Source organism: Scardinius erythrophthalmus (assembly GCF_964197995.2).
Source record: "Scardinius erythrophthalmus genome assembly, chromosome: 6".
NCBI lineage: Eukaryota > Metazoa > Chordata > Actinopteri > Cypriniformes > Leuciscidae > Scardinius > Scardinius erythrophthalmus.
This window is the reverse complement of record NC_138226.1, coordinates 7,167,901-7,195,728: the sequence shown is the minus strand read 5'-3', so window position 1 is coordinate 7,195,728 and position 27,828 is coordinate 7,167,901. Positions and strand designations below refer to the sequence as shown.

General features: G+C 37.5%; 1 protein-coding gene across 3 annotated transcripts in view; it reads left to right on the top strand.

The window, feature by feature from the left end:
• adarb1b (adenosine deaminase RNA specific B1b) overlaps positions 1 to 27,828 on the top strand; it is a 157,152-nt gene that overhangs the window by 110,905 nt on the left and 18,419 nt on the right. For 2 of the 3 annotated variants that reach the window (XM_081369203.1, XM_081369204.1), the window contains exons 4-6: positions 21,714 to 21,791; positions 22,904 to 22,930; positions 26,464 to 27,392. In XM_081369203.1, the coding sequence (XP_081225329.1) occupies positions 21,764 to 21,791; positions 22,904 to 22,930; positions 26,464 to 27,392 (984 nt within the window). In that variant the 5' untranslated portion in view covers positions 21,714 to 21,763. The remainder of the gene's footprint in view (positions 1 to 21,713; positions 21,792 to 22,903; positions 22,931 to 26,463; positions 27,393 to 27,828) is intronic. The other variant, XM_081369205.1, reaches the window with a different exon arrangement.

Here is a 27,828-nt window from a genome sequence, read left to right as displayed (position 1 = left end):
TCCCCCCCACCCTCCGCCCTCGTTTATTGTTCTGTTCTTTTCTTTTTTTCTTTTTATTATTCTTTGTTCATTACATTCTCAATCTTTTGTTTCATAAATTAACTGTATTTTGTTTTGTTTACTTGTTTGTTTCTTTCAGTATTTGTATTTTTTTACTAGTTCCCCCCTTTTTTGCTTTCCATTTGTTTTATTCTGTCCTTGTTCTTGTTTCTCCACTCTCTTTTTCATTCATTATTTTCCTGTATTTATTTGTTGCTCCTGTTCTTCTATTAATTATTTAACTTGTATTTTGTTCTTTCGTTTGTTTCTTGTTCTTTTGTTCATTTTTTTTTTATCATTTTTCTCTTTTTGTTCATTTTTCTCTTTTTAAAGCTAAAATATGTAATTTTTTCGCCACTAGAGGTCGCTAACCTCTTACAATAACAAAGGCGTAGATTGATGACGCAGTGATAAGCGGAATCGTGGAACTTGCTGTCATGCTGATGGATCTAATAATGTTTATGGATGAGTGAAAACATTCATGTTTTTTAACGTAACTGTGGTATGAAGCAGGGCGCGATTGCTAATGAGAGACCGATATCAGCGTCACACGCGAGTCCCACAGATATAAAGGAATAAGGAGATTTAATTATACCGAACTACTTTTATTGTACCAACACTGTCAAGTCGTGATTCTTTGTCTAGTCAAAGTTTGTCGCGGACAAACGCCACGCTGATATTGATCCTCGTTTTAGTTCTCCTTTTGTCCCAGAGTCTGCTTGCCATGATCCATAATGTTTGAACGAAACAACAACAGCATGCTGATAAACATTACGCAGTTGTCCACATCTGTTGACTGGCACTACAAGGAAACCATAGGCGGAAACCAGGGATAACGGGGATATTACGTCATTGACAGGCGACAATTGTGAATTTCTCTGAATTTACAAATTCTTGGAAACATTTAGGGATAATGTAAGTACACAATTGAAATAAATATATAACACTGTACAAGTGGTTTTTAGATATTTTGATACACAATTCTTACATATTGTACCTTTTAAGTGTGCTTGTTTTTATTTGTTCGTTTGTTCTCTGTTCATTCTTTCATTTATTTTCTTTCACTTGTTTTTTCTTTCGTTCATTCTTTCACTATCTTGTATTAGGTTGTTGTTTTCATTTCCTTGTTGTTTACTTGTTGCTTGATCTTTTGTTCCTTCTTTTATTCGTCATTTAATTGCTCTTTTATTTAATTTTTTTCATCTCATTCTTTTGTTTAGCTATTTCGTCCTTTCTTTTTGTATGTTTCATGCATTTGTTCTTTCCTTCATTTGTATTTTTTGTCTTTTTGTTTCGTTCCTCCTTTCTCTTTGATAATTGGGGAAACAGTTCAGAGTGTTGAAAGTATTAGCACACGTCTGTTAATCCGGTCTGTCTCTCCGTGTGTCAGTCATATCTCCCTGTGATGTTTCAGATGCTCAGCGCTCCTGCCTGTCCATCACTGTTACCTTCAGAGCTGTTAATATCCCAGCCACCGGGTGTAAAATTCACCGGCTAATCCACTCAGGCATGTACACGCACCCAGCGCTGCCTTCCTCCCCGTGGATATTGGAGTAACTGACCTGGCCTTGAATTAGGAGTACAGTGATAGTCATCTGTTGTGAGCAGCGGGGCCGCTGATGCGAGGAAAATAGGCAGGGAAGGAGACGAACCGAGAGAGAGAGAGAGAGCGCCAAAGCTCAAAAAGACAGGATGATGCATAGTGCTGAGGCCAGCAAACTTCCTGTCTGTCCAGTGTAGGTTAGGAAAGCTGAGGATTAAACACAAACAGAGCTGGATATAAGCTCCAGGGGCTCATCTGTGCTCATAACCAAGATTTTGAAGCAATTTGTCATGCTTCAAGATGCCACGTCAATCCCTACCCTCTCACACAAGGGTCACGGTTCTGGGGGCAAAAAGCATCTTTCTCCATTCAAAAGTAAAATATATTCTGACAAAATATTTTTTTCATGCATATAGCTAATATTTTATTGTTATTCTTACACCGTGTCCTAACAACACGCGACGTGCGATAAAAGGTGTGTTTTCCATGTTAATCAGAGTTTTTGTCCTAACCAGCCGCGACTGCGACACGCAATTCTATTTTTAGAAACGCTTTCTATTTTTCTGCGACGTCGCGGCTGCTAACACACACTGGCAGTGTTCGTCGTGGTCTTGCGGAAACGAAAGCTGATGCTTTCTGTATGTTTTTGTCATCTCCGGTCGCGTTCATATGTAAATTGCGTGAGCTAATTTTGTCCATTAGATCGAAAGATCTGCGAAAACCCATGCATTTATCCACACATAGACCCTCCCCTCGAAGAAATCAGGACAGAAGTGGTTGAAAGTGGACAAAAGAGACGGATTAAAACGCCAGGTGTAAACGGGAATGTGTCTCCCTCATCTACTTGTGATGTGATAAACAGGGCCTGTGTTTGTCAGCCATTTTTCAGAAATAAATACTTGGTTCAGTTCCTAAAAATTTTATTCGTGGGTTAATGAGCATGGGAAAATGTGGGTCCCATGTCAATGAGAACCACTACTCTAGAAAACTATTTGACCATATTTAATCATAGCTGTGAGTTTTACGCAGACAAGCACCACTAGTTTTATTCAGAAAAAGTGAAAATCTAGTTTGTTCATTGCTGCTAATAAAGCCCATAGGCACATCACATATGTCATCATGAGCTTTAATAGAGTTTGTGGGTTTAATAGGGTCTTGTGCTGGCTGTAGTCTCTCCTTGTGGTCTTCTAGCGTGAGGTCTTTGCAGGTACATGTCTGGTCTGCTGTTCCCATTTTGACAGCGGCGTCATTTATCAAGCCCCAGATATTAAAAGCCACTTTATCAAAGTGTCTCGTCGCGAGCTTTTGTTCAGGAACTCCTAAATGTGTCTGCGGTCTAAAAACCCTGTAATTTGCGGCGAGGTAAAAAATGAGTGTTGGCAGACTAATTCAAATCTGTTATTGGTCATTTAAAGTGCTGAAATTCAATAATGGAGCTGGATGTTCTCAGCAGCGCCTGGTTGCCATGGCGGCAGTCATTCGGGGAGGGGGTCGGCTACTCGCGGACCGCTCCGAGGTGGCCGCGCTCGTCTTCCTAACATGCCCGGCCCATCAGTTCTAATCAGGTGGAGCGACAGCCTGCCCCGTCTGCAGGGACCCCTCTCCATTAGGTGCTCAGCTGGCCAGCGTCTGCCGCACGTGTAGTCCATTAACCATCGTTACGTGGGTGCAGAACCGGGTGAGGAGAGACTCTGGAGCCACGTTTGAGGAAAGACTGGTTTTTGAGGTACACCTCCAAAAACCATAGGAAGGCACAATCTTTTCCCTTCCATGTGTAGAGTTAATTTTTTGGGCAAAACAGTAAATTTGGAGAAATTTACAAAATCTGAAGACATGTCCAGGTCATATTTCAGCCCTAATTCTAGAAAAATATTCTTAAAATATTCAAATTACTGATGTTTCAGTTTTTATCTCTGTTTTAGGGCCACTTTTTCGGTACAGTTCAGTATGTGTTATGTTCAGGGAGAAAAAGGACTGCTGTCAAATAAAAATAAAGAACAAATAATCATACAAGCAACAGCACAAATAAATAAAATGGAGCAATCATGCAAATAAAATAAACAGTGCTTTTCAGGTTATTTAGGTTTCTAACCGTAGTTTTCAGGTACAGAAATTGAATAAATTAATCAAAAGTAAAAAAACACATTTGAATATAACCTGCACTGTATAAATTAAATAAAGATTCAGCATTTTTAAACTTACAAAAACTGAGTCAATTTGTTGTTTGATTAACATTGAAAACACAAGACAGCGGGAATATTAGGCTGCTGTCACTTTAAGAGAATGCACGGATCCAATATACTGATACACATGCATTGTCTTTGTTGACTGTTTAATTTCACTTAAGACATAACCTACAATGTTTGCTAGGATACTCACCAAGGTGGGCATGTTGACAATTTTTTATGTGAAATTGTCAGTTTAAGAATAGTAGTTCGATAAAAAAAAAAAAAAAAAAAAATGTCATGTACATATATTTTGATCATTTTGAAAAAAATGTATTCTTCTTGAAAGTTTCAAAACTTGTTCGATTTCAGGGACCAAAGCGAGCAAGTTGGAAATGTCACGTGTCCCCAGTTGTATTGACGAGGTTTTGTGAAATGTCTCGTTAGGAAGTGTAATTTATTGTTGTCTAGGGCTTTTAATAGTCAGCTAGTTGGTACAAAATTAAGTTCTCCACTTCTATGTTATTATTAGTTGATCAGCTTTGCAATTATGTAGTTACTTTACATTTGCCTTTTCCAGATAACAAAAGTGATGAATGCCATGAGAGAGAAAGAATATATTGACTTTTTCTTAAATACTGATCTGGGGCTGTAATGGAAGTGGATGCACCTCCATTCTGGAAAGGGGCCCTTATTTCTTCCAGGCTGTTTGAGACTGTGAGGTGATCCATCTATGTTAGGCCACACAGGGGCTGCTATGATGGTTTAGACTCATATCACATCCCTCTCCATTTGCACAGCCCATCCATCTATGTCCACTCTCCCTCTCTCTTTTTGTCTTTTACTCACTCGTTCACTCATGATAACTTTTCCTGCACAAGGCCCTTTGACCTGCGGTAGATGTTGTTGGCAATGAGAGACACCTCACAGACTGGCTTGTGGGTCATGTTTTCAGCCATAAAAATGAAATTACCTAGTTACTGCCAGTAGATATAAAAAATAAACATAAAAAAAATCTGTGGTTACTGTGCTCGCGAGGAAGTATTGTATTAATATTTCTCAAACATTCTGTTTAGGGATTGTTTTGGTATTAAAGTTGGCATGAAATGGAAGTTGTGATATCTGAGTAAAACGGCTTCTCGAACAAGAAAACATTTAGGGTGGGACTTGATTTTGTCTGTGGGGAATTGATTGGATGGTTGTGATTTGCTATTGGTGAATCTCATGTGAGTGACAGGTTGTCCCACTAATTTTGTCTAACCATATGCAAGATTGTCTTACCCTATTTTTGTTTTTTGCAGACTTTATACATCATGTTTGCATTTGCACACATGGTTTTCTTCCTTTCAGCTATTTTCATAATGATTTTTTGATTTGATAGCATCTTTCTTGCATATACATATACTATTTAACGCCACATTTAAAGTGCATAGACTCTTTGTTTGTTCTTGGAAGCATCAGATTGAAAACACCAAAACAATCAAAACCTAAACTTAGCAAAAGCTTTTGCCTCGGATGCTTGTATTTCCTTTGGGAGATGGAAATGTTTTTTTTCAATACCAGATTTCATTGCAGCATGAAAGAAAGAGATGCTCAGCAGAGGACCTTGGCATAAGTATTTTCTATTCTTGTTTGTCCAACTGCATTTATTGTTAGCAAGACAAGGTCGTACAGTATCAAGGCCATTGGATGCAATTAGCAAAATACAAACTCAAGGCCTCTGGAGTCCTCTAAATCTTCTCTCCTTTTTTAAAGAAATGTTCAGAAGCTGAAGCTTTTCTTTCGGTTTCCTCTTAATTATTTTATGTAATGGGTTGTAATGACCATGACTCTTGTGACTGAAAATCTACATTAGCAGCTGCCCTTTTTTTACCCAGTTAATGTGTTTACATGCACTTTCAAAAGTTTAATTTCTATTAAAAAGATTTTAGTCCTTACCAGTCTGATTTGTTGCTTACATTGGGGTCTGCAAGATGACTTTACTGTTTTGAAAGAGATAAATGTTTTATTCAGCAAGGGCTCATTAAATGTGATCAAAACTGTCAGGAAATACTTTTTACATCGTTAAAAAAGATTTGGATTTCAAATAAATGCTGTTTTGTTTTGTTTTTTCATCAAAGGATCCTTAAAAAAAAAAAATCATCATGGTTTCCACAAAAATATTAAGCAGCACAAGTCTGTGTCAACACTGATGATAAGAAATGTGGCAAATCAGCATATTAGAATGATTGAAGGATCTGAATGATCATGTGACACTCAAGACTGCAGGAAAAATCTGCTTTAACATCACAGCAATAAATTACATTTCAATATATAATTATCAAATAGAAAATAGTTATTTACAATTAATCATATTTTACAATATTTTACTGTTTTACTGTACTTTTGATCAAATAAATGCAGCCTTGGCGAGCATAAGAGACTTCTTTCAAAAACGTTACAAAATCTTACCGACACCAACTATTAAATGGTAGAGTATACATGTTAAAAGGCTGTGTCCAAACAAACTGAGTTTACTCTGTTTTGCTGTGCAGTTATTGGAGTTTGATGTTGAGAACTGTTTGCAAACTGATTTTGCACCAGTGCTTGTTTCCTATGCTGCATACTAATTCCTGGACCAATAGCGTGTAGTGTTTAGCCTGTGCTCCCAGATCTCTCTGTTTTCCCTGTGTTGTCCGCTATAATCCTGTTAACAACGTGGCATTGAGCTGTTCTGTTTTTCCCAGAAGTTCATCCATGCCGCTGTCTCTGTCGAAAGCCGCACCTTTGGAAGAATCTTCCTGAAAACCTCAGTAGCATGAGTTGCATTTTATTGCATCACATTTATGTAGACAAGTGTTCAAACATGGGAGAATTCTTCTTATTTTGGTTTTATTTCTCGAGACATTAAGATTCGAATTTACTAGCGTAGACGTGTCAAGGTTTTCTGAAGTGTGGATAATACATGTGATTTTTTTTTTTTTGTACATTTCTGCCTGTGTGTAAAAGTGAAAGAGTCTCCTTGTAAGTTTTGTTGTTATGAAGCTACTAAAGCAATGGAGCATAAATCCTTAGCTCAGCACTGTCTGAGCCAGCATTCGGCTGTATTTCTCAGCCTAAATGGAGCGGAGGTCACAAATGAAGGGGGATCTGAGAAAGGAAAGGATCCAGAAGCATCTGTGAGGTGGATTGATCGAGGAGGTGGGCTGTCATCTGTCCCCAGTGTGGCGGTCACTCGACCTTGGAATGATGGACTCTGGGAGAGCAGCCATTTATTGGCCTTCCTCCAGTGCCTGGACTTTCATAGCCACACATGTGGGTGATTTATACCCTGGCGCACATGCAGGGTGTGCGGGTGTAATGTATTAAAGTGTGTGCTGTAGGGCTGTGAGGCGGTGGAAATGTGCTTTTGCTTTACTGTTTATACTGAGAGACTCCAGACTGCGACTAAAGCTTTGAGAAGTCCGTATGCAGTTTCATCAGTTGAGTCATGAAGTGAGATGCCATTAGTTTATTAGAATACATCTATAGTGTGACTGTGAACACTTGAGCTGTTAAAAGATTGTGATCTCGATTCAAACACTCACGCGATCTTATTCCTAAATGACAACGAATCACCTGTGACTATTAAACCTTTATAGCAAACATTCAAATCTGCGTTGGCGCTGCCGCTGAACCGGAGAGAGCAGTTGTCATCTATGAAGCAGCTTCACAAACAGTCTTTTCGACAACTCGTTATTTCTGTGCTACAATAATTCAGATTATCACAGAAGTACTGGGATAAAAGTTTATAGTTTGGATATAAACACTGATGTCTATGGCAGTGTAAAGAGAGTAAATCACCTTTTGAAAGTAACTTGACACTTCAAATAACGTTGGTCAATTACATCGTTACACCAGTAGGTGGCGACAAGTGACTGTTAAAAAATGTATTTGTCATTAGCCCCTTTCACACAGCGTGTTGAAATTGCCATAAAATTGCTAGAGTGCCTTCTGTGTGAACGCAAACATGTCCCGGGATCGATGCCGGGATGGGAACCTAGTAACATTGCCGGGATCAGTCCCGGAAAGCACCCTGTGTGAACAAAAGCCAGGACCAATGCCGTAAGGGGTGTGTCGTAGTGATGGCGCACGTGGCATCGCACCGGCCTTTCTACAACCTATGCTACAGCATATGGGGAACGAGCCACTCGGCAAACCCAGTGGCACTACTGGGAAGTGTGGACTCGTCTCCGTGTAGAAATGACGAGTTATTTAGTTAGAACTGACATCTGACACACAAGTTATCACATCCTGACGTCACGTGTCTTTACGGGATGTGTGTGAACGCACTCACAGATTCCGGAAAATGAATTAACCAAAATCAAACGATCCCGTGACAAATCCCGGGACACATTATCCGTGTATTTTCCGGAATCTCTGTGTGAAAGGGGCTATTGAATCATTCATTCAAGAGATTTGTTTAAAAAAATCGCTGATTCATCCAGTACTGAAACAAGCAAAGTTTTTATGATCGAGTCATTAAATCATTTATTCAACGGATTTTTTTATATTACATAATTGAATTTAATTTTAAAAAAAAAATTTAAATTGGATTGCAATTAAAATGTTGTTAGAACCTCCAGTAAATTGCATTTTTTTTTGTTGTCTATTCAGAATCATGGATCTCTGTTTAAAAATAAAATAAATAAACTGATTCTCAATTTATCCAGAACTGTGCAGCTCTAATGAACTCCAATGTTTTTTATACCATTCAGGCAAAAATATATTTTTGTAACTTGAATGGTTTAAATCACACACAGTGAATCATTCAGTCATTACATCACAATTAATTCCCACATAGTCCTTTTTCACACACACATTTTTAAGGGGTTTGAATACTTTTGCAAGCCACACACTTACATATGTATGTGTGTGTGTAACTTTTTCAAATAACTATATTGTGAAAATAGTGATTAAAATTTTTATTATACTGCTTTTTAAGAGACAGATTATTTGTAAAAGAGGAGGTTTTACGCTTAATCTGCTGCATGTATTTCCATACATGTGTGTACACATATGGAGGGTTTGAAGATGATGATCTTTGCCCTCGCTTACTCCTCCAGCTTTTCACATCTCCCCCACAGAAAGCAATCTCACATAAAACTATCATATAAAAAATTCATCCCGCACACTCGTTCTCCTTGCCAGCCATTCTTTTAACTCAAGTGCAGCGTGATGACCAGCCATCTGCCAGTTATTGAATCCACTAACCCAGTAAAAGAGTTTCTGCCCTCAGCCCAAGCTCAAAGAATCAGCCTTCTCAGAAAACCCTCACATCACTTGGAAAACCTTGACGTTGCTGGAACAGCAGAATTACAAAGCTAAAGAATATTCATAACCATTCTTTGTCTGAAACCGGTCAGTGAGTTTGACATTTTTGGATGAAGGAAACTAGTTTCAGCTTCCAAGGCACAATAATATAATGTCGCTTTAGACGTAATCAAGATATATGTAATGTGCTTGCATTCAGTAGAAATGGATTCATACTGTGAATTCTGTATCTTATAATATTAAATTATTAATTTTCATTTTCTAGTGTCAGCTACAGTGTTTTAATTTCATTTAATATTAGTTTAATATTTCACTTTTTATTATTTTGTTCGTTATTTATTTTTATTTAATTGTTTAATTTAATTTCCAAGTATGAGCTTTAGCTTAGCTAAGTCGTTTAATGACCAACTTGCTTACTTTGCAGTAGAAATGGAATCATAAGGTGACAAGGAAGTGAATTAATAATGTATGCTCCCTTTACACATAGACCAGATGGATCAGATGTTATGCAAGTATTGAACTTTATGACTATACCTCCTTATACAACCTAGAAAGGCAGCATTTGTCATGTTTTGGACACAGATATTTTTTTTGTCTGTATTGGTTTAAACTCTCAATCAGGATATTTGTATATATTGTATAGATATTTGTATGTATTTGTAAAGTTTTAATGTTTTAGAACAAATGTCCTATGATTATTATTTGTAAGCAAATGTTATGTACTACATTCTGCACTTAAAATAAGACAAATGGATGGTCATCTCAGAGGCTTGTGTGTCTTCTACAGGAAGTGAGATCATTTGTCTGTGGCTCTGCAGCCCTGTCCATGGTGCTGAAGTCCCCGGTCTCGTTCCATCAGTCTCTGACACATGTTGGGCTCTTGGCCACCCTGCCCCCCGGCACTCTATTAGAGCACAGTAATTGGCGTTCAGGCGGGTGGAGAACTCATATCAGCGGTAGTATTATTAAATTTATTTGGAGAGCTGAATTTATTTGTCCTGAGGGCTGGTGTTTGGCTCAAGCTGACTGAGGGCCATACGTATGTGTAGAAAACGTGCAGTTGTGGTGCATGCTGAAGAATAGCTAATGTGGTTAAGGTTTAGAGGCACCTATTTGTGAATATCAAATAAAGTGCAGTATTATTTTGTTCAACATAAATTCGCATGTTAGGTAGAATGTCCTAAAGGTTTTTTTTTTTGTTTTTTTTTGTCTGTCCACAGAGCAAATGTGGATGGTGATTTGTACTGCTCCAAAATAAAAAATAGTAATCCATTCAAAAGTAATCCAGTAATTAGTTGACGCACCGTTAGTGTAGTTCATCATTTATTTTTTATTTTTTTATTTCATTTTAGTGGTAAGATTTAAAGTTGTAAAATTTAGTTGAATTTAAGTTCACTATATTATTATTATTATTATTATTATTATTATTATTAAAAGGTAATTGTTTTATTTATAAACTGCATTTTATATATATATATATATATATATATATATATATATATATATATATATATATATATATATAAATATTTTTTGAATATATTAGATACATATAATTTTATATTAATCATAATATATATATATATATATATATATATATATATATATATATATATATATATATATATATATATATATATATATATATTATGATTAATATAAAATTATATGTATCTAATGTATTCAAAAAATATTATATACAAGTAATAAAAAGGAAATGTTAAATTAATAATATTATTTTAATATAAATATATATTATATATTAATTGTTTTAATTGATAAGTATTTAATTTATAATATTAAAGCTGCAGTTCGTAGCTTTTTTGGGTTAAAAATTATCCAAAATAAATGTTTGATCAAGTAGATAACCAGCCAGTGTTCAAAACTATCTGCATGCCTTAGTTCGATTCAAAACGGTAAGCTTGTAATAATGTATTTAACTCCAGTGGTACTGGTGGATTTCCGCGGGAAATTCGAGCATGTCTTTGCGTCATTACGTCACATCTGTACACATAAAGAAGGTGTTTCGACTAGTAGGCTATGAGTGTGAGGATGTTGGAGGTGGAGATTTATAGCCTTTTTCTCACAGCACTTGACATAATTAAACTTATCAATTTGATGACGGATCCAGAAAGGTTCAAACGACAATCACCAGTGACAACTGGAGATTCACTCGTAAAACGCGAAAGACTTCGGAGAAAAAAAAAGACTGCAACCGGCCCATGCGAAAACAAGGATAATATCGGAAGGGCATTAAATGTAGTCACGCAATGCTGATGTTGTTAACATTAACAATTTGAGAACAAAGTATAATTTGCATGGTTTGACGTGATATGATAAGCGATCGTTAGATTTAATCAGCGCGATTTACTGCAATGCTTTTTTCCCCTTAGTTGGTCAGAACAATAGTGGATGTTACTTGTTCAGATGACATTTTCCGGTGAAAGTTCTTCTGTTGGTCATACTTCCAAAAAGTAGAATCTGTGTTTCCGAATGACAGTATCCACACCGGCGGCGACTGACAGCCGCACATTCTCCTCAAAATATCGGATTCATCCGCGCTGTGCCGTGCCGAGGCACAACCCACGTAAAGTTGATAATTCCGTGAATAACTGCAATTGCAGATTTCGAACAGAGATGGCGACAATGAGGAAAAACTGCGGACTGCAGCTTTAATTTAATATTTACTTTTTTATTAATAATCTTTTTTAATATAAAAAAGCTCTGCCTTTCAGAGCAGACCCACAAGACTTCTTTTTACCTTGAAAGACTTGTCCAAGTCTGGAAAACACCTTGTACTCGTGAATTAGTCACATCTTTAGTTTGAAGTTTAGAGGAAATTGGTGTGATTTAATGTGGAATGCGGGACCATCTCTCTTTTTATATGTGCTTTTCTCTAACAGCATGACTCATGACAGCCGCAGTTAAAGTTAAAGATGTGATAGAACGTTCTCAGGTGTACGACCAAAGTGCCCGGCGTGTCACCCTTCATCTGTACGTCAATACCAGCCACAGGCCACTTTGGTGAAATTACATAGTGGGCTCTGAAGTGGCAGATCACGGTGAATGCCCTCACCCTCATCTCGCTGCTCTCCACTGTCATCTGGCTCTTCTTCAGCTGGGATGTTGACTGTGGATGGCTGTCTGCGTGCTCTAAGCCTCTCACACAGAGATTTGAACTCTTGCAGATCAGTCTTCATTTGAATGTGAGCTGTGTGATGGCACTAAAGACTCTCAGGGTGAATCGCCCCCTTTTTCTTCTCTCCGCTCATGGCTCATCAAACATGCTTTTACTCCGAAACACACATCAGTCTGCTCTAAATCACATATTTGAAAGATAAGAACTGAGAGCGGGGAATGCTTCTGTCAATTTCAATGCCAAACATGCCGCTAAACATAACCTCAGAGAAAATCATCTCTTTATTTCCATTGGAGCCATGTGCCAACCAGAAAACACCACCTTCTCCTTAGGCCTGTGCGGTAAAAGTTAGTTTCGGTGCCCATATTGACAGTTACAGCATTCATACTGCATGTGGAAGCATTGTGGCAAAGTGTGGAAGTATATTTGCATGTAGAGTTTAAACGTACAGTATGGAATTTTTCGCCGCTATGGGTCGCTAACCTCTTACAATAACAAAGGCGTAGTTTGATGACGCAACATTTGCTAAGAATTATGGATCTTGTCGTCAACGTCAAGCCGACTGATCTAATAATGTTTATGGATGACTGAATACATCGATGCTTTTATCATGACTGTGATATGAAGCAGTTCGGGATTGCTAAGAGACAGCTATCAGCTCCAAACACGACGCGAGTCCCGCAGATATAAAAGGAAAATTACTACTCACAGGTCAAGTTAGTTTCGGTGCTCATATTGACAGTTACAGCATTCATACTGCATGTGGAAGCATTGTGGCAATGTGTGGAAGTATGTTTGCATATTGTTTAAGCAGAAAATATACAACAATATTTTTTTATTTAGCAAAATATGCTTTTACGAATACATAATGTGAAATGCAAACCACTTCCCTATTGTGTAAAAAGACTTGTCGGATTTAATTCAAGTTGCACATGCAGTGACAGGGACACAGCACTTTCTGTTAGGTAAATCTGCCTGAATCCAGATCCAAATATAAAATATCTGAATCCAGATTTTAAGAGATGGTTTATGAAAATGATAATTATTCTCATTGTTTTGAATCCAAAAGTGTGTGTGTGTGTGTGTGTGTGTGTGTGTGTGTGTGTGTGTGTGTGTGTGTGTGTGTGTGTGTGTGTGTGTGTGTATATATGTATATTAGGGCTGTCACTTTACGTTCGAAAATCGATTGCACAATCGATCGGACCAACCAACGCAAGTTTCGAAAACGAAAATAGGGAATCGATTTTAACGGTCTTTTCTCGGAGCGCATCCAGCTCGTCATGTTATGCCCGCAGCGAACGCGCGTCATTTGCAACTGCAGGCTCTGACAAACACGCATAACAGCAATGATCCTTCTGCATAATGTGTCTCTTTTTACTACAAAACTGTGAATTTTCCCGGTATTCAGACAGTCTCATGCATTCAGATACAGATTCGGGCAACGGTCTATCGCCTACATAGGCGAAATTTGTTTGTCATTTCTAATCGTAAACACAGCCATGTTGAAGAATGAGGTAATGTTTTTCATATGCTGCGTGCTATGGCAGTCCACTATGCTTATTGCTTTTCGAGAATGTTGCACTAGTCATTGTGCGCGAAACTTCACGCCAATAAATCATCAGAAATATTGCTTGTGCGCGTCAGGCGCGGCGCGCCCTCTTTACGTTCGTCCTAATGCCTGTTAGTTGTCCGTGGATTTGCCCATATACGGCGTTTTATTTTTCAATTTTCGATTTTACAATCGATTCAATGAACACTTATGTCTCAAAAATCGAACAGGATTTGTTCATAAAAGTGACAGCCCTAATGTATATATGTAAAAAAAATACATATTTTTTTTAGCTCTGTTTGAGAAATAGTTGAATTATGAAATTTTCCACTGAAAAATAATGGCATACACGTGTTTTAAAATGACATGATGATAAATAAATACACAGAATTTTAAGTTTTAGGTGAAATTCCAGATGCTGAGATGGTTAAATATCTCCTTCACACAGTCACGCAAGATGAATGAAAAACAAATCAGCGAGTGCTGCATGCACATCTCCCAGAAAACTGTATTTCACAGTCCTGCACTTTTACAGATGAGCAGAGATTTGTTATTTTTGGTTTCCTATTGGATTGCTCTTTCTCTGTTATTGCAGGAGAGTCTGCTCTCACAGTGCACTGATATGATGCACTCTGAGAAATGCATGCTGGGAGTTTTAACCTCCAAGCTGGCTTTGGGATCCTCTGAAAGAGCAGATGTTGGTCTCTGTTTGTGTGTTTAACTAGTAACATTAATGAACTGATGTGTGTCCAGCTGCTAGTTAAACTGTCGCTGGACTGTGTGTTCAGAGATGGAGAGATCTGACACAGCTGTGCAAACACGAAAGCCTGTAATCTCCTCTCGCTGCTCTCAGAGACCAATGTGACATGGCTTGAGTCCCAGTGTCAACACCTTTTTACTGCTTGCTCTTGATTCTGTGGCTCTGGCTCAACACAAGTAGCATCCTAACAGAAATGGAAGCTGATAAGTGGTTGATGAACTACATAGACAGTAATTATTATGCTATATTATTCATTTTTTTATTTATTATTATTATTATTATTAAATTTATGTTAAACTACAGGTTTTATTTTCATGTTATTTCTATTGTTTTATTTCAAAAGAAGTTTAGCTTCGACTTTTTTGGGGTCTGTGAGCAGTCACAACATCAATGGCTTCCAGTGTATATGTGAAGTGAAGCGAAGACAATGACCTTCTTGCCCTGGTGTAATGATCATCCTCCAGTCTCCTGTGCTCCACGGATGCAAATGACACATTCAGCGTCCCCCTGAAACGCTGTCACCGCTCCCTGCCTGTGATTTTGTGTCTACCACTTGTAGATTGAAGCTGATCTCATTGCTGTTTATGGATTCATGAGCAAAATGAGAACAGCAGAGGAAGCTAAATCAAAAGCGACAGACCCAAAACGAGCTCAAGTCTCCGAGCCGCTCATTACACCATAGACCATTAGCAGACCAGCAAGAGGAGAAAAGAGCAGAGAGATGAAAATCAAGGAGCCGTTTGACGCCTGCTGAAATTTCAGCTCCGCTCAGACAAATACTCTCACAACAACACTCCCCTGACTCTTTTCAATTTTCTTATGGAATATTAATCTTTAATAGGGTAATAATTGTGGTAGCATATTTGATGTCACCCACCATTAGACCAGATTAATTAGGCCATTTAGTTTAGCTTAAGAAAGTGTCGCCCGTGAAGAATGGGCCAGAGCGAAAGCAGAGAGCTGTGATTGGCTTCTTTATGTGCTTTGTAATGGCTTTCATTGGGCTGTCTCTCATACAGTACTGTGTGTGCTTTAGTATCGATGGCTGGAAATTTTGCTCAATCACATCATAATGTTTTTATTCATTTATTTTTATGGTCCAGATATATCAAGTTATTGCAGACAGTGATTTCTTATGGGCTCAAAATGTCTAGATGGCATATATCTGTCCAGAGATTGTAACAATGAAAACAAAATCTGAATCAGTTTTGAATTTGGAAGATAATTCTTAATTCTTCTTTTTTTTTATTTTTTTTTTTTATATATATATATTATTTTGGCAGCCAAATTAAAGTTAGAGTGATATAATTTGCATGAAGCTGTGTCATGGGCCTTCACAATAGATAATGCTTTACAATGAACTACATATGGCAATTTATCTGTTTTATTACGAACTGTCGCTTTCTCTTTTTGCCAGCAAACTCTCCTCTTTTAAGGGTGTTTTAAAAACGGGCGATTCCCCGAAGGTTCGAGATTTAGTGTGCTTCACGCCTCAAAGTAACCTGAGCAACTTTTCTCCATTTTTCTCTATCTATACACACGGACGAGTGTCGTATACGCAATCTGCCATGAAAACCATCCCATCAAGTCTAAAATATGAACACTTATAATAATAGGCTTACTACACTGTAAAAAATTTGGAGTAGGATTTACTTGAAAAAAGCTAGGAAACTTTTTTCACTCAGAAAATGCTAGTAAATTTACAAAGATTTGCCAAGTAAAAACCTAAACATACTCATTAGTAGCTTTAATTAGAAATCTTTAAGTTAAATTTACTTGGAATATGGAATTAAGTAAACTTTACTTAACCTAGTTAAGTGAAAGTAACACAGAAAATAAGTAATTTTAACTTGGCTAGTAAAAGGTTGATTAATATCGATTTAGTTGATATTTCCTTTGCATTACATTTCACTCAAACAATAATATTGAATTATACCAGTCATTTATAGTGTGTGCTTTACTTAGATTATCTAAGTAATTTATACTACAGCATGTCAGATGTTAAGCATCATGTGAATGCAAAGACCTCAATACTTGGTAGACAATACACAATGATGGTAACATTTGATGGATCGTTTTTGTGTTTGAATGTGTAATTTTGAGCAGAAAATTTACTCGGTCACAAAATGGCAAGTTACTAATCCTGACAACAAAAACAATGATAAAGCAGTGTAAATACAGCTGGAAACCAGTGAAAAATTAACCTCATTAATTATTCAAGGTCCAGTGCATGATGGGAACCTCAGTATCAGAAAAGCTGAGTAATTTTTACTTAATTTTATTGAGTTGATATTTACGCTTTCATTTCTACTCGCTTGAATTAAGTACTGATATGGAATTTACTTCGTTTTTTTTATTCTTGCCTGAACTAACTTTTTCATGTAAATTACATAGTTTTTTTTTCAGTAGTATTTACTTCACCAAAAAATCATTTTTTACAGTGTATAGTGAATCAGGTTAAGACAAAAACATGTTTTGGAAGAAGGATTGATGATGTATTGACTGAATCGTTAATTTTGAAGAAAAAATTACATGGTGTACTGTACCTTTAAATAAATATTTTAAAAATGTATTTAAATCCACATGAAATTTAATACAAATAATACTATTCTAAGGACTTTGCGTGTGCGTTTAACTTAACTAGATTTTTTTGAAAGATTTATTTTTGGTTTATTTTTACCTTTATTAAAATAGGATAGTAGAGGACTGACAGCAAGCAAAGTGTGAGAGAGAGGGGGACGGGATCAGGAAGGTTCACGAGTCGGGACTACATGTCGGAGCACTGCCAACAAGGCTATCGGCTCCCAACTCTATTTTTAATAGATTTTCCCTTTTCATTATTTCAGGCATCCTTATTTGTCATAAAACTTATAGAGGGTGATGAATTTTGTACTGTTGTTCTAGTGTCTTACCTGCAAATTTACCTTTTGTGTTTCAAAGAAGAAAGAAATACAGATTTGGAAAGACGTGAGTAAATAATGAACTATGCTTTTAAAAATATTCCAAGTGTCTATTTGAAGAAAGAGAACGCAGGAACACTGGCATTATGTCCTTGACAGCATCTTTTCTCTGTTAATCCTGAAGCTCCTGGTATCGTCTCTGTGTCAGGCGTATAAAAGCTTCCTCACCATAGCCTCAAGTCAACACAGCCCTGCATCTCGACTCTATTATGAGGAATGTTTTTAATGAAATGTAGAGTTTTGCTCTTGTGTTTGTGTTGTGTTTTTCACCTGAGCTCAAGCGGCATCTGTGTCGAGGGGGACTAAAAGCCCGTTGATGTCAATAACTGTATTTTTCCTCTGAGGCAGCTGAAGATGAGGTCTAATCGAATGGATATTAAAGTCACAATAGACTGCTCCTGCTATTACGGCCTGTCAAGCACGGCCCTTTCTCTCAAAGATTAGTTTCTCCTGCTGAATATTTATACACTTACTGTAGGCTTAACCTCACAGTCAATGGTGTTTCATTCCTCTTCTATCCTATTCTCTACTCTCCTCATTCATTTCTGTCCTCTTCTCACCTCTCTTCTCCTCTTTTTTCCCCTCTTGTTCTTACTGCTCCACTCCAGTCATCTAAATAAAGCCGCACGGGATGCATGACGTCATTATTAAGAGACATTATATGATGGCCTACACTACACTTTCTCTTTGATACTTGCAAAACCAGTTATTTTGGTAAAGTGCAATTTTCAATTGTTGAAATTTTTTATGTTTTCTTGAATTTGTAACTTCCAAACGTATGGAAAACCTGGGAAAAGAAAAGTGTCAGGGAATTTTAAAATTGTGTTTTCTAGTCCTGAAAAAAAAGTCTCGTAAATGTTCTGTAATAAAGGGCTCCAGACTAACTTTTTTCACCTCCGTCCTGGAACCGTCCTGAAAAACAATTTGAACCGTCCTAAAGTGAATGTCAATCGTCCCAAAATAAACATGTTGTTTCTGTAATTTGTTATTATCATCTTTAGTTGTTAGTCACATAATAAAAACACCTTTAAAATGTTTATGATGTATATTATTATATTTATTTAGCTCCATTCAAAGTAGTTATCTGTAAACAGGTAAAACCCAGATTTAATAAAAAATAATGTGAGTTAAAGGAGAACTCCGGTCAATTTTAATATTGAGCTCATTTTTTTGTACATTTGGAGTGCTGTCAATACAGAGTCCAAAGTAGTCGATTGCCGAGTTCACACGCATAGGTTTAGTTACCTATGATCACGCGCGTGAACTCGGCAATCGATTACTATGGACTTCAACCGAAAACAGGATGTAAACACGTATTTGCGCTGGCTTAAATAACATCATTTTTATACATATCTTTCACATCTACTGCAGTCAGATTCACTCGTGTTCACTCAGAAGGAATCACTCACATTTTCTGTGCACTTGTAATGACACATCAAGGATGTTAAGAGGCTAAAAGCAGGCTTACTACTTGCCCCATTGAAGTCAACAGGGTGCAAATTTTAAAAATAGAATAACTCGGTGTAGGCAACACCGATTTTTGTCGTTGTTCTCTGTATTGACAGCACTCCAAATGTACAAAAAAATGAGCTCAATGTTAAAATTGACCGGAGTTCTCCTTTAAATGCTTTTTTGTATTCATGCAGAACAAATCTTTCTTCTTTTTTTTTCCTTTTTCTTTTTTTACATAATACAAAAATTAAGAGAAAATACATACAGCTCAAAACGTTTTTGAGGTGGTTGGATTAAACAATAACAAATAAATACTGGTGACTACATATCTCAAAAATATCATCATTCTTTATTCTTTCAAGCAGCAGACATATTTATTTGTATGAATTAAATATAATGAATCTTTATTAAAGCTATTAACGAGCAGTGAATGCTTTTCTCTTTTTCTTTTGTTGCTTGATCAATATTAAGGACACAGACCGCATTATATTAGGTTTATTACCCACTGTCACTTTAAGACATCGGATCATGTACAATGACATGCGCTGATGCACATCCGATACACTCAAAACTGTTTAAGACATAACCAACACAGTTTACGTGAATTCTCTCCAAAACGGACATTTCGACATAATTGTTGTGTGTATTTGTCCATTAAGACACGAAAGAGAGCTCAATTCAGTTCTCGCGCGCTATAGTGCATGGCTGCACGATTAGGGTCGGGTGTGTGCGCACAGAAAACCGTACCGAATAGAGCTCTTTTCTTGCGTCGTCACTCTTATTCAGATCTGTATGTCTGCTCTACTCATTCTCCCAGACGTTTACATTTTTTAACGTTTTATGAGACATGAAGCGCATGTCACCCCGTGTGCAGCTGGGTAGATCAACACGTTACAGTACAAATGTGCGCATCTAACGTTACCACAAACGCAGGACATCAGTTCTGACTGGATCGCTTCCCAAATCGTCACTATCTAACATTTTTGTCTAGTTTTTATTCGTTGACGAAAATGGCAGTAGATTTTCGTCATAGTTTTTGTCATTCAAACCTAGATTTTGTTTAGTTATCGTCTCGTTTTCATCTGTGAAAATAAGCCATGTGAAGTGATAGATGTACCGCGAAACAAGTCTCCGGGTGAGTAACATTAGCATGAGAAGACGCGCTCCGTTGTAGTCAGCGCTTGGTCGGTTAGTTTTGGCATTTTCTAAGTAAGTTACCATAATAAGCTAGTAATAAATGAACACACATACAAAATGTCTTTCGTTCTGTAGGCGTCCTGGAGAATATTTCTGTTCGTCCTAAACATTTTCTGTCGTCCCCAGGACGATAGGACGCCGTTAGTCTCGACTCTCGAGCCCTGAATTCTATATCGATTCAGTCTGAATTTGAATCTGAATCTGAATCTTACTCTTAAAGGAGAACTCCGGTCAATTTTAACATTGAGCTCATTTTTTTGTACATTTGGAGTGCTGTCAATACAGAGAACAACGACAAAAAACGGTGTTGCCTACACCGAGTTATTCTATTTTTAAAATTTGCACCCTGTTGACTTCAATAGGGCAAGTAGTAAGCCTGCTTTTAGCCTCTTAACATCCTTGATGTGTCATTACAAGTGCACAGAAAATGTGAGTGATTCCTTCCGAGTGAACACGGGTGGATCTGACTGCAGTAGATGTTAGAGATATTAATAAAAACGAAGTTAATTCAGCCAGCGCTCATACCTTTGTTTACATCCTGTTTTCGGTGGAACGCCATAGTAATCGATTGTCAAGTTCACGCGCGTGATCATTGGTAACTAAACCTATGCGCGTGAACTCGACTATCGATTACTATGGCCTTCCACCGAAAACAGGATGTAAACAAAGGTATGAGCGCTGGCTGAATTAACTTCGTTTTTATTAATATCTCTAACATCTACTGCAGTCAGATCCACCCGTGTTCACTCGGAGTCGGAAGGAATCACTCACATTTTCTGTGCACTTGTAATGACACATCAAGGATGTTAAGAGGCTAAAAGCAGGTTTAAAACTTGCCCCATTGAAGTCAACAGGGTGCAAATTTTAAAAATAGAATAACTCGGTGTAGGCAACACCGTCTTTTGTCGTTGTTCTCTGTATTGACAGCACTCCAAATGTACAAAAAAATGAGCTCAATGTTAAAATTGACCGGAGTTCTCCTTTAATCTGAATTTTAATCACTGGAAAAGTCATAGAATGTGCTTGTAGGAGCTTTATAGTAATAACTTCTAATAGTATAGCTGATCAGTAAGACATCATAAATTCAAAATGCATGGTTTTATTAAATATTAAAAATTGAGCACCAGTAATAATTGAACAGCAAATCATCTTATTAGAATGATTTCTGATGGATCATGTGACACTGAAGACTGGAGTAATGATGCTGAAACTTCAGCTTTGCATCACAGGAATAAATTACATTTTAGAAATATATTCTAATAGAAAAGTTATTTTAAATTGTAATAATATTTCACAATATTTGACTGTATTTTGTTTCAAATAACTGCAGCCTTTGTGAGAATAAGAGACTTTCAAAAGCATTTCAAAATCGTACCATCCCCAAAGTATTAATGTGTGTGTATATGTACGTCTATGGACTATTTTCCATCCACCAGGTGAAAATTATGAATTCAATCACTTGTTGAGCATAATTCCATGTGTCATTCATGTCTGTAGCTCTTTGCTTATTATCAGGGGTTTGTCCAAGCCACTAACCCCAAGATTGAGCAGAAGTACCTGTGATTATATGTATTTAGCAGACAGCACTAATGATCTCTTCCTCTGTCTTTCTGTCAGGTGTGGCTGTGGCTCAGCAAGCGCAGGGCCAGTCGAGGCGTTTCACCACCATGGATGTTGATGAGGAGGAGAACATGAGTGAGTGCTCATAGCTGAACCCCAAACCCTCCATTCCAGAACAGAGCCCTACACACTCCCCTTGACGAATGTGTCATTTAGTCAACAGTTCATGTGTCTTCCCGTCCCTCTATATGCCCATCACGCTAAACCATCCCAGCAGAGATGTTTAAAGTAGTGTTTAGACATGGGCACAATTTTTACATTGAAACTTCAGTCCGTTCAGATCAAATCTTTTATTTTTTAGACACTTTTTTTTTTTTTTTTGAAAACATCTTCTATGTTTAGTAATTTTTCATTATTGCAGTACATTTTCATCTGACTCAAATGGTGTAAAATTTTAGTCGACAAAATAACATTGTGGTTGATCTTTAGTGTGTTAGATGAACAAATATTTAAATTAATTTAAACTAGGGCTTTCAAAAGATTAATCGCGATTAATCGCATCCAAAATAAAAGTTTGTGTTTACATAATATATGTGTGTGTACTGTGTATAATTATTTTGTATATATAAATACTTATACGTATATATAAATTTTGTATGTATATATACACACACATGCATGTATATATTTAAGAAATATTTGCATGAATATACTGTATATATTTATATTTAATTTATATTATATATGAATATAATTTTTTTTATATATAAATTACAAATTTTTCTTAAATATATACATGCATGTGTGTGTATTTATATATACAAATTTAATTATACACAGTACACACACATATATTATTTTAACACAAACTTTTATTTTGGATGCGATTAATCGCGATTAATCTTTTAACAGCCCTAATTTAAACATATCAGACGTATATAAGATTTATCCACATTCTAGTTTTGTTCTGTTGCTTGCTTGCATTGTGTAATTGGGTGTTACACCTTATACCTTTCAAGCATGTCCTATTCCAGAATGATTTAAAATTTCTGCTGCTTTTTTTTTGTTGCTTCTAAGTCTTGTTTAAAGGGATGCTTCACCCAAACATGAATCTTCATTTACTCACATTTTATGAAAGAACAAATGAAGAACATTGGGGTCCAAACTACATGGAACCCCATTAACTGTCATTGTACTGACTGATTTTTTTTTTTTTTCCTAATTTTTTTTTCTTTTGTGTTCCACAGAAGAATACATCATAAAACGTCATGACAGTGAGTAAATGATGACAGTTTTTTTTTTTTTTTTTTTTTGGGTGAACTATTCCCTTAAGTGTCTTTTTTTTTTTTTTTTTTTTTTTAGCCCTCATTTTTGTGTCACTGCAAAATTAGCTAAAAAAAGATGCAAAGCATGTTATAGATAATAACATTTTAATTTCATTTGTTTTTTTAAAATGAGTAAATTATCAGTGGTTTAAAACAAGGTAGCATAAAAAAGTCAGTATCGCTAGATGTGCTAGCCTAAATAATCCAATACCTTCCAAATTTTGCATTCCCTATTTCATTGGGCTTTACACTTGAATGTGATCAAAGAAGATCGGGACCCAAGACTGAAGAAATACACAGCGTTCCTCCGGTGTCTGAGTCCCGTTCTTCTTTATTCAGCAGTGCTGTGAATAGAAGATTCTGGGAAGAGTTGTTAACCCAGATGAAATGTAACCCTCTATTGTCCCGTCACTCCGCAGCTTGTCTTCAGAGCCACTGACAATGGAGGGACCCGTCATTTATTACGGATCTGTAGCGAAGCGGACGCTTTCTTATTTAGATTTTCTGCCGATAAGCGTATTTGATATCCAAAAGCTTTCTACCTCTGACAGTGCATATTTCTCTATCAGCTTTAGATGTTAGGAACAGGATTTTGGGCAGAAATTCGTTGCTTGGCAAGAGTGTCGGTTTTATACACTCATTCAGCACCAGATACCCCCCCCTCCCCCCAATTGAGTGAAAGACCAACACTTTTTTCGCCCCCTTTTTTTAGCAGCCTTACCAGTGTTTTCCCATTCTTGTTCTCCATAGGAATTTTTAAGGTTTAAAGATTTTAACCAAGAAGTGCATTCGACTACATCACCGTACACCAAGCGAAAATCAACATGGTGTTCTTTTTGACATTGCTAACACACACAAAGGGAGCTGGTGCACTTCGCTGTTACTGGGCCTTTGTGTAGATTGAAGACATTGAAGTTCATGGCTCTAAAGGAGAGGTCCTGTTTCTATGTTATTTAAGCTGTCGGTGCCACTGCAGGTGTTCGCTTTTACATTCCTTTAATACTCTGTAGTGAGCCAATGCATTTTACTGGTTACAGTAAGTACAGTTATTAGGATTTTATGCTTTTGCATGTGCAATTAATTGAATTTTCAGCTGAGGGTGGGCAGGTCTATAAATTTATAGCTTTAATATCTCTAGTAAGCTTAAAGCTGTTAAAGTTGAAGTTTTATTGCACAATCTTTTGGGCATTCTTTGTTAGTGTAACAAGCTAGTGTGACCTGCTTTGGTGTCGTCTTCTAAGGCCACATCTTAACGGAAATTTAACCTAAAAAAATGTTTGAAATAAGTTTTTGGCAAGCACAGATTCGACTGAAAATGTTTACTTAGAAAAACAGCAAAATAGTACATTAGTTTGAATGTTTTGCAGATATTTTTGTTACTGAATGGATTATAAAAGTACATTTGGAGTGGCCTGCCTAAGATCCTTTAAAAGCCTACCCGTGTAGGGATCTCACTAGGTTTTGGAACAGGGCCGTTGTTTTAGCAAGATTGATTTCCATCATTAAAGTCAATCGCTTGTGTGTGTGTGTGTGTGTCTGTGTGTGTGTGTGTGTGTGTGTGTGTGTGTGTGTGTGTGTGTGTGTGTGTGTGTGTGTGTGTGTGTGTGTGTGTGTGTGTGTGTGTGTGTGTGTGTGTGTGTGTGTGTGTGTGTGTGTGTGTGTGTGTGTGTGTGTGTGTGTGTGTGTGTGTGTGAGATGTGGATATGTGTATTAAAGTTTGACACGCATAAGAAGGGTTTTGATTTTCAGATTCTGCTCCAGTATTTTGTATATTTCTCTCTCTGTGTTTCTTTCTTTCTTTCTTTCTTTCTTTCTCCTCTTCTTTCTTTCTTTCTTTCTTTCTTTCTTTCTCTCTCCTCTTCTCTCCTCTTCTGTCCTCTTCTTTCTTTCTTTATCCTCTTCTTTCTTTCTTTCTTTCTTTCTTTCTTTCTTTCTTTCTTTCTTTCTTTCTTTCTTTCTTTCTTTCTTTCTTTCTTTCTTTCTTTCTTTCTTTCTTTCTTTCTTTCTTTCTTTCTTTCTTTCTTTCTTTCTTTCTTTCTTTCTTTCTTTCTTTCTTTCTTTCTTTCTTTCTCCTCTTCTCTCCTCTTCTTTCTTTCTTGCTCACCCCACCTCCCCCCCTCGCGTTTTCCCTGACAGGACTTTCTCTCTTCTCAGATATCTTCATTTTATTTCTCCTTCTGCCTTGCACCCTCTCCCTTATCCACCCTGTTGCTCCTACTGTTTGCAGAGAGCTCTTACTCTGTTCCCCTACTGTTCACGGACGCTATTCTCTCTCTACCAGAGCACTGAAAGCAGTAACCTAGCGAGCTTTTGCTGAAGGATGTTATAAATGAAAATTTAGCCAAAGTTCCATCAGCTTTGTCAACAGGACATGATGATGTGTGTTTCCTCTGCAAGACCCTCTTCTTAAGGGAAAAAAATTGTGACCTTGTAAATATCTCATGAAAACATGCCCAGATCCTATTTCACCCCAAAATCTAAATATAGAATAACATACAATTTTGCAATCAGAAAACCCATTTAGTTTTTTTTAGTTTTTTAAATGTTTCTGCTCTCACAGTTAACACATTAATGCATGCGATTAAATATGCTGCCTTATTGTCATATACATTTTCTTTTTTTTAATGACCGTATTTATTTAATTTGATATATTATTGAAACCTTGAGTGAAGAGCACTATTGTATAAATATTATGTCATCCACACAACACCTAATAATTGCATATATGCATATTTTTTTTATTTTATATATTCAGTATTTTATTTGTATTTTAAAGGAACTCATTAAAGATTGACCATGATTTAAATCTTTTAATTGATTGAAATCCCTATTGTGACCATTTTTGGACAGTTATTTGTTTTTTCTTTTGATTTTGGGATGAAATATGAGTCTTGACCAGTTTTGTTAGATAAGAGAACTATTTTCTCAAAAAGTTTTTTCACAACTAAAAACTGAACCCATTGTGAACCCATATTTGTTGGTGTTTTATAGCCACTATTTATATGGAGGGACCTGAAAAAGTGCCTTTGTCTCTCAAAAAGAGCCTCATTTAATTAGTTATTAGGCTTTTAAAGCTTTGGTTTCTGTTCTCCATTAGCACATATTTTATCTCCAATGAGATGATTGATTGACTCGGCACGAGCCATTGCCTGCAAAACCGAATGCTCAAACTGTACTTTAAATTAAACTGATGATTATGATCATTGAGATTTCATACCTCATGGTCTTTCTTAATTATGTTAATTAATCGTTTTTTTTTTTTTTTCCTTAAAAGTTTTTTCAGTGTCATCTCTGAAATTCCTCTCATAAAGAAGTTTCACCAGATTAGTCTAAAAATGTATCATGCTAGCATACCTCGGCACACAAAAAAGGAACACACATCACTTGTTCGGTTACAAAGAAAGATAAAGGAATCTATAAATTTTACATTTACAAGATCCTGCAACGAAGGCGTTGTAAGTTACTCTTTCTGGGCACCGCAGGTTCATGCAGCACCGACGTAAAGGAAAACCGCAACCTGGACAACGTCTCTTCTAAGGAGGGAGCTGGCCTGGTGGAGCAGCTCCCCAACGGTAGTGGAGGAGGGGGTCGCAAGCGCCCCCTGGAGGAGGGCAACAATGGCCATGCGCACTCGAAATTCAGACCCAAGAAACGTAAGAAAACGCCAGGGCCGGTTCTGCCCAAGAATGCCCTGATGCAGCTGAACGAGATCAAACCAGGCTTGCAGTACAAGCTTCTCTCGCAGACCGGCCCGGTCCATGCGCCGGTTTTCGTCATGACCGTCGAGGTTAACGGGCAGTTGTTCGAGGGCTCGGGTCCCACAAAGAAAAAGGCCAAGCTGAATGCCGCTGAGAAGGCCCTGCGTTCCTTTGTTCAGTTCCCTAACGCGTCTGAGGCGCACCTGGCCATGGGCCGTACGCTCACCGTCAACACGGATTTCACCTCCGACCAGGCTGACTTCCCTGACATGCTCTTCAACGGGTTTGAGACGCCGGCACCGCCCGAGGAATCATTTTTTCTGGGCTCCAACGGCAACGGCTCCTTAAACCCGCTGGGAGAGTATCCCGTGCCCCAGGCGCCAGGTACGAACAGCCTAGTTCAGGCGCCCCTGCCACCGCCCTCCTCCTTCGCCTCCTCGGCCAGCGGCAAGAACCCTGTCATGATTCTCAACGAGCTGCGGCCAGGCCTCAAATACGAGTTTGTGTCGGAGAGCGGGGAGAGCCATGCTAAGAACTTTGTGATGTCCGTGACTGTGGACTCGCAGACGTTTGAGGGCTCGGGCCGAAATAAGAAACTCGCTAAAGCCCGGGCTGCCCAGGCGGCTCTATCTGCGCTCTTCAACATGCAACTGGACCAGACCCCATCTCGCCAGCCCATCCCCAGAGAGGGCCTACAGCTGCACCTGCCACAGGTAAGAGATCCGCACCTCAGACTCAACACAGTCCCCAGATAGCACACGTACATCACGGAGACGTCTATTTGATGTGCGTGTTTACATCTGGAAGACGGATTTTTAAGAGTGAGGACGTTTTCTGTCAGATGTCAAATAGACGTTTAGAAGATGTCTTTAAGATGTAATGATTTAGAATGTATGTTAAACTGACATCTTAAAGATGTCTATCAGATGTTAGTAAACAGCAGATGCTTTCCAGATGAAGCGATCTTTAACAGACATCTTGCAGACGTACGTGTGCTTTCTTTTTTGCCCTGAAGACTATAGGCTACACAATGATTGATGCATCTTAAGGGGTCATTCACGCAGAGCATGTTGTTGTGTTCAAAACGCTAGATGTTGAACTATGAACAACTATGAATCCCAATGCGACAGGCACATAGATGAGGGTTGG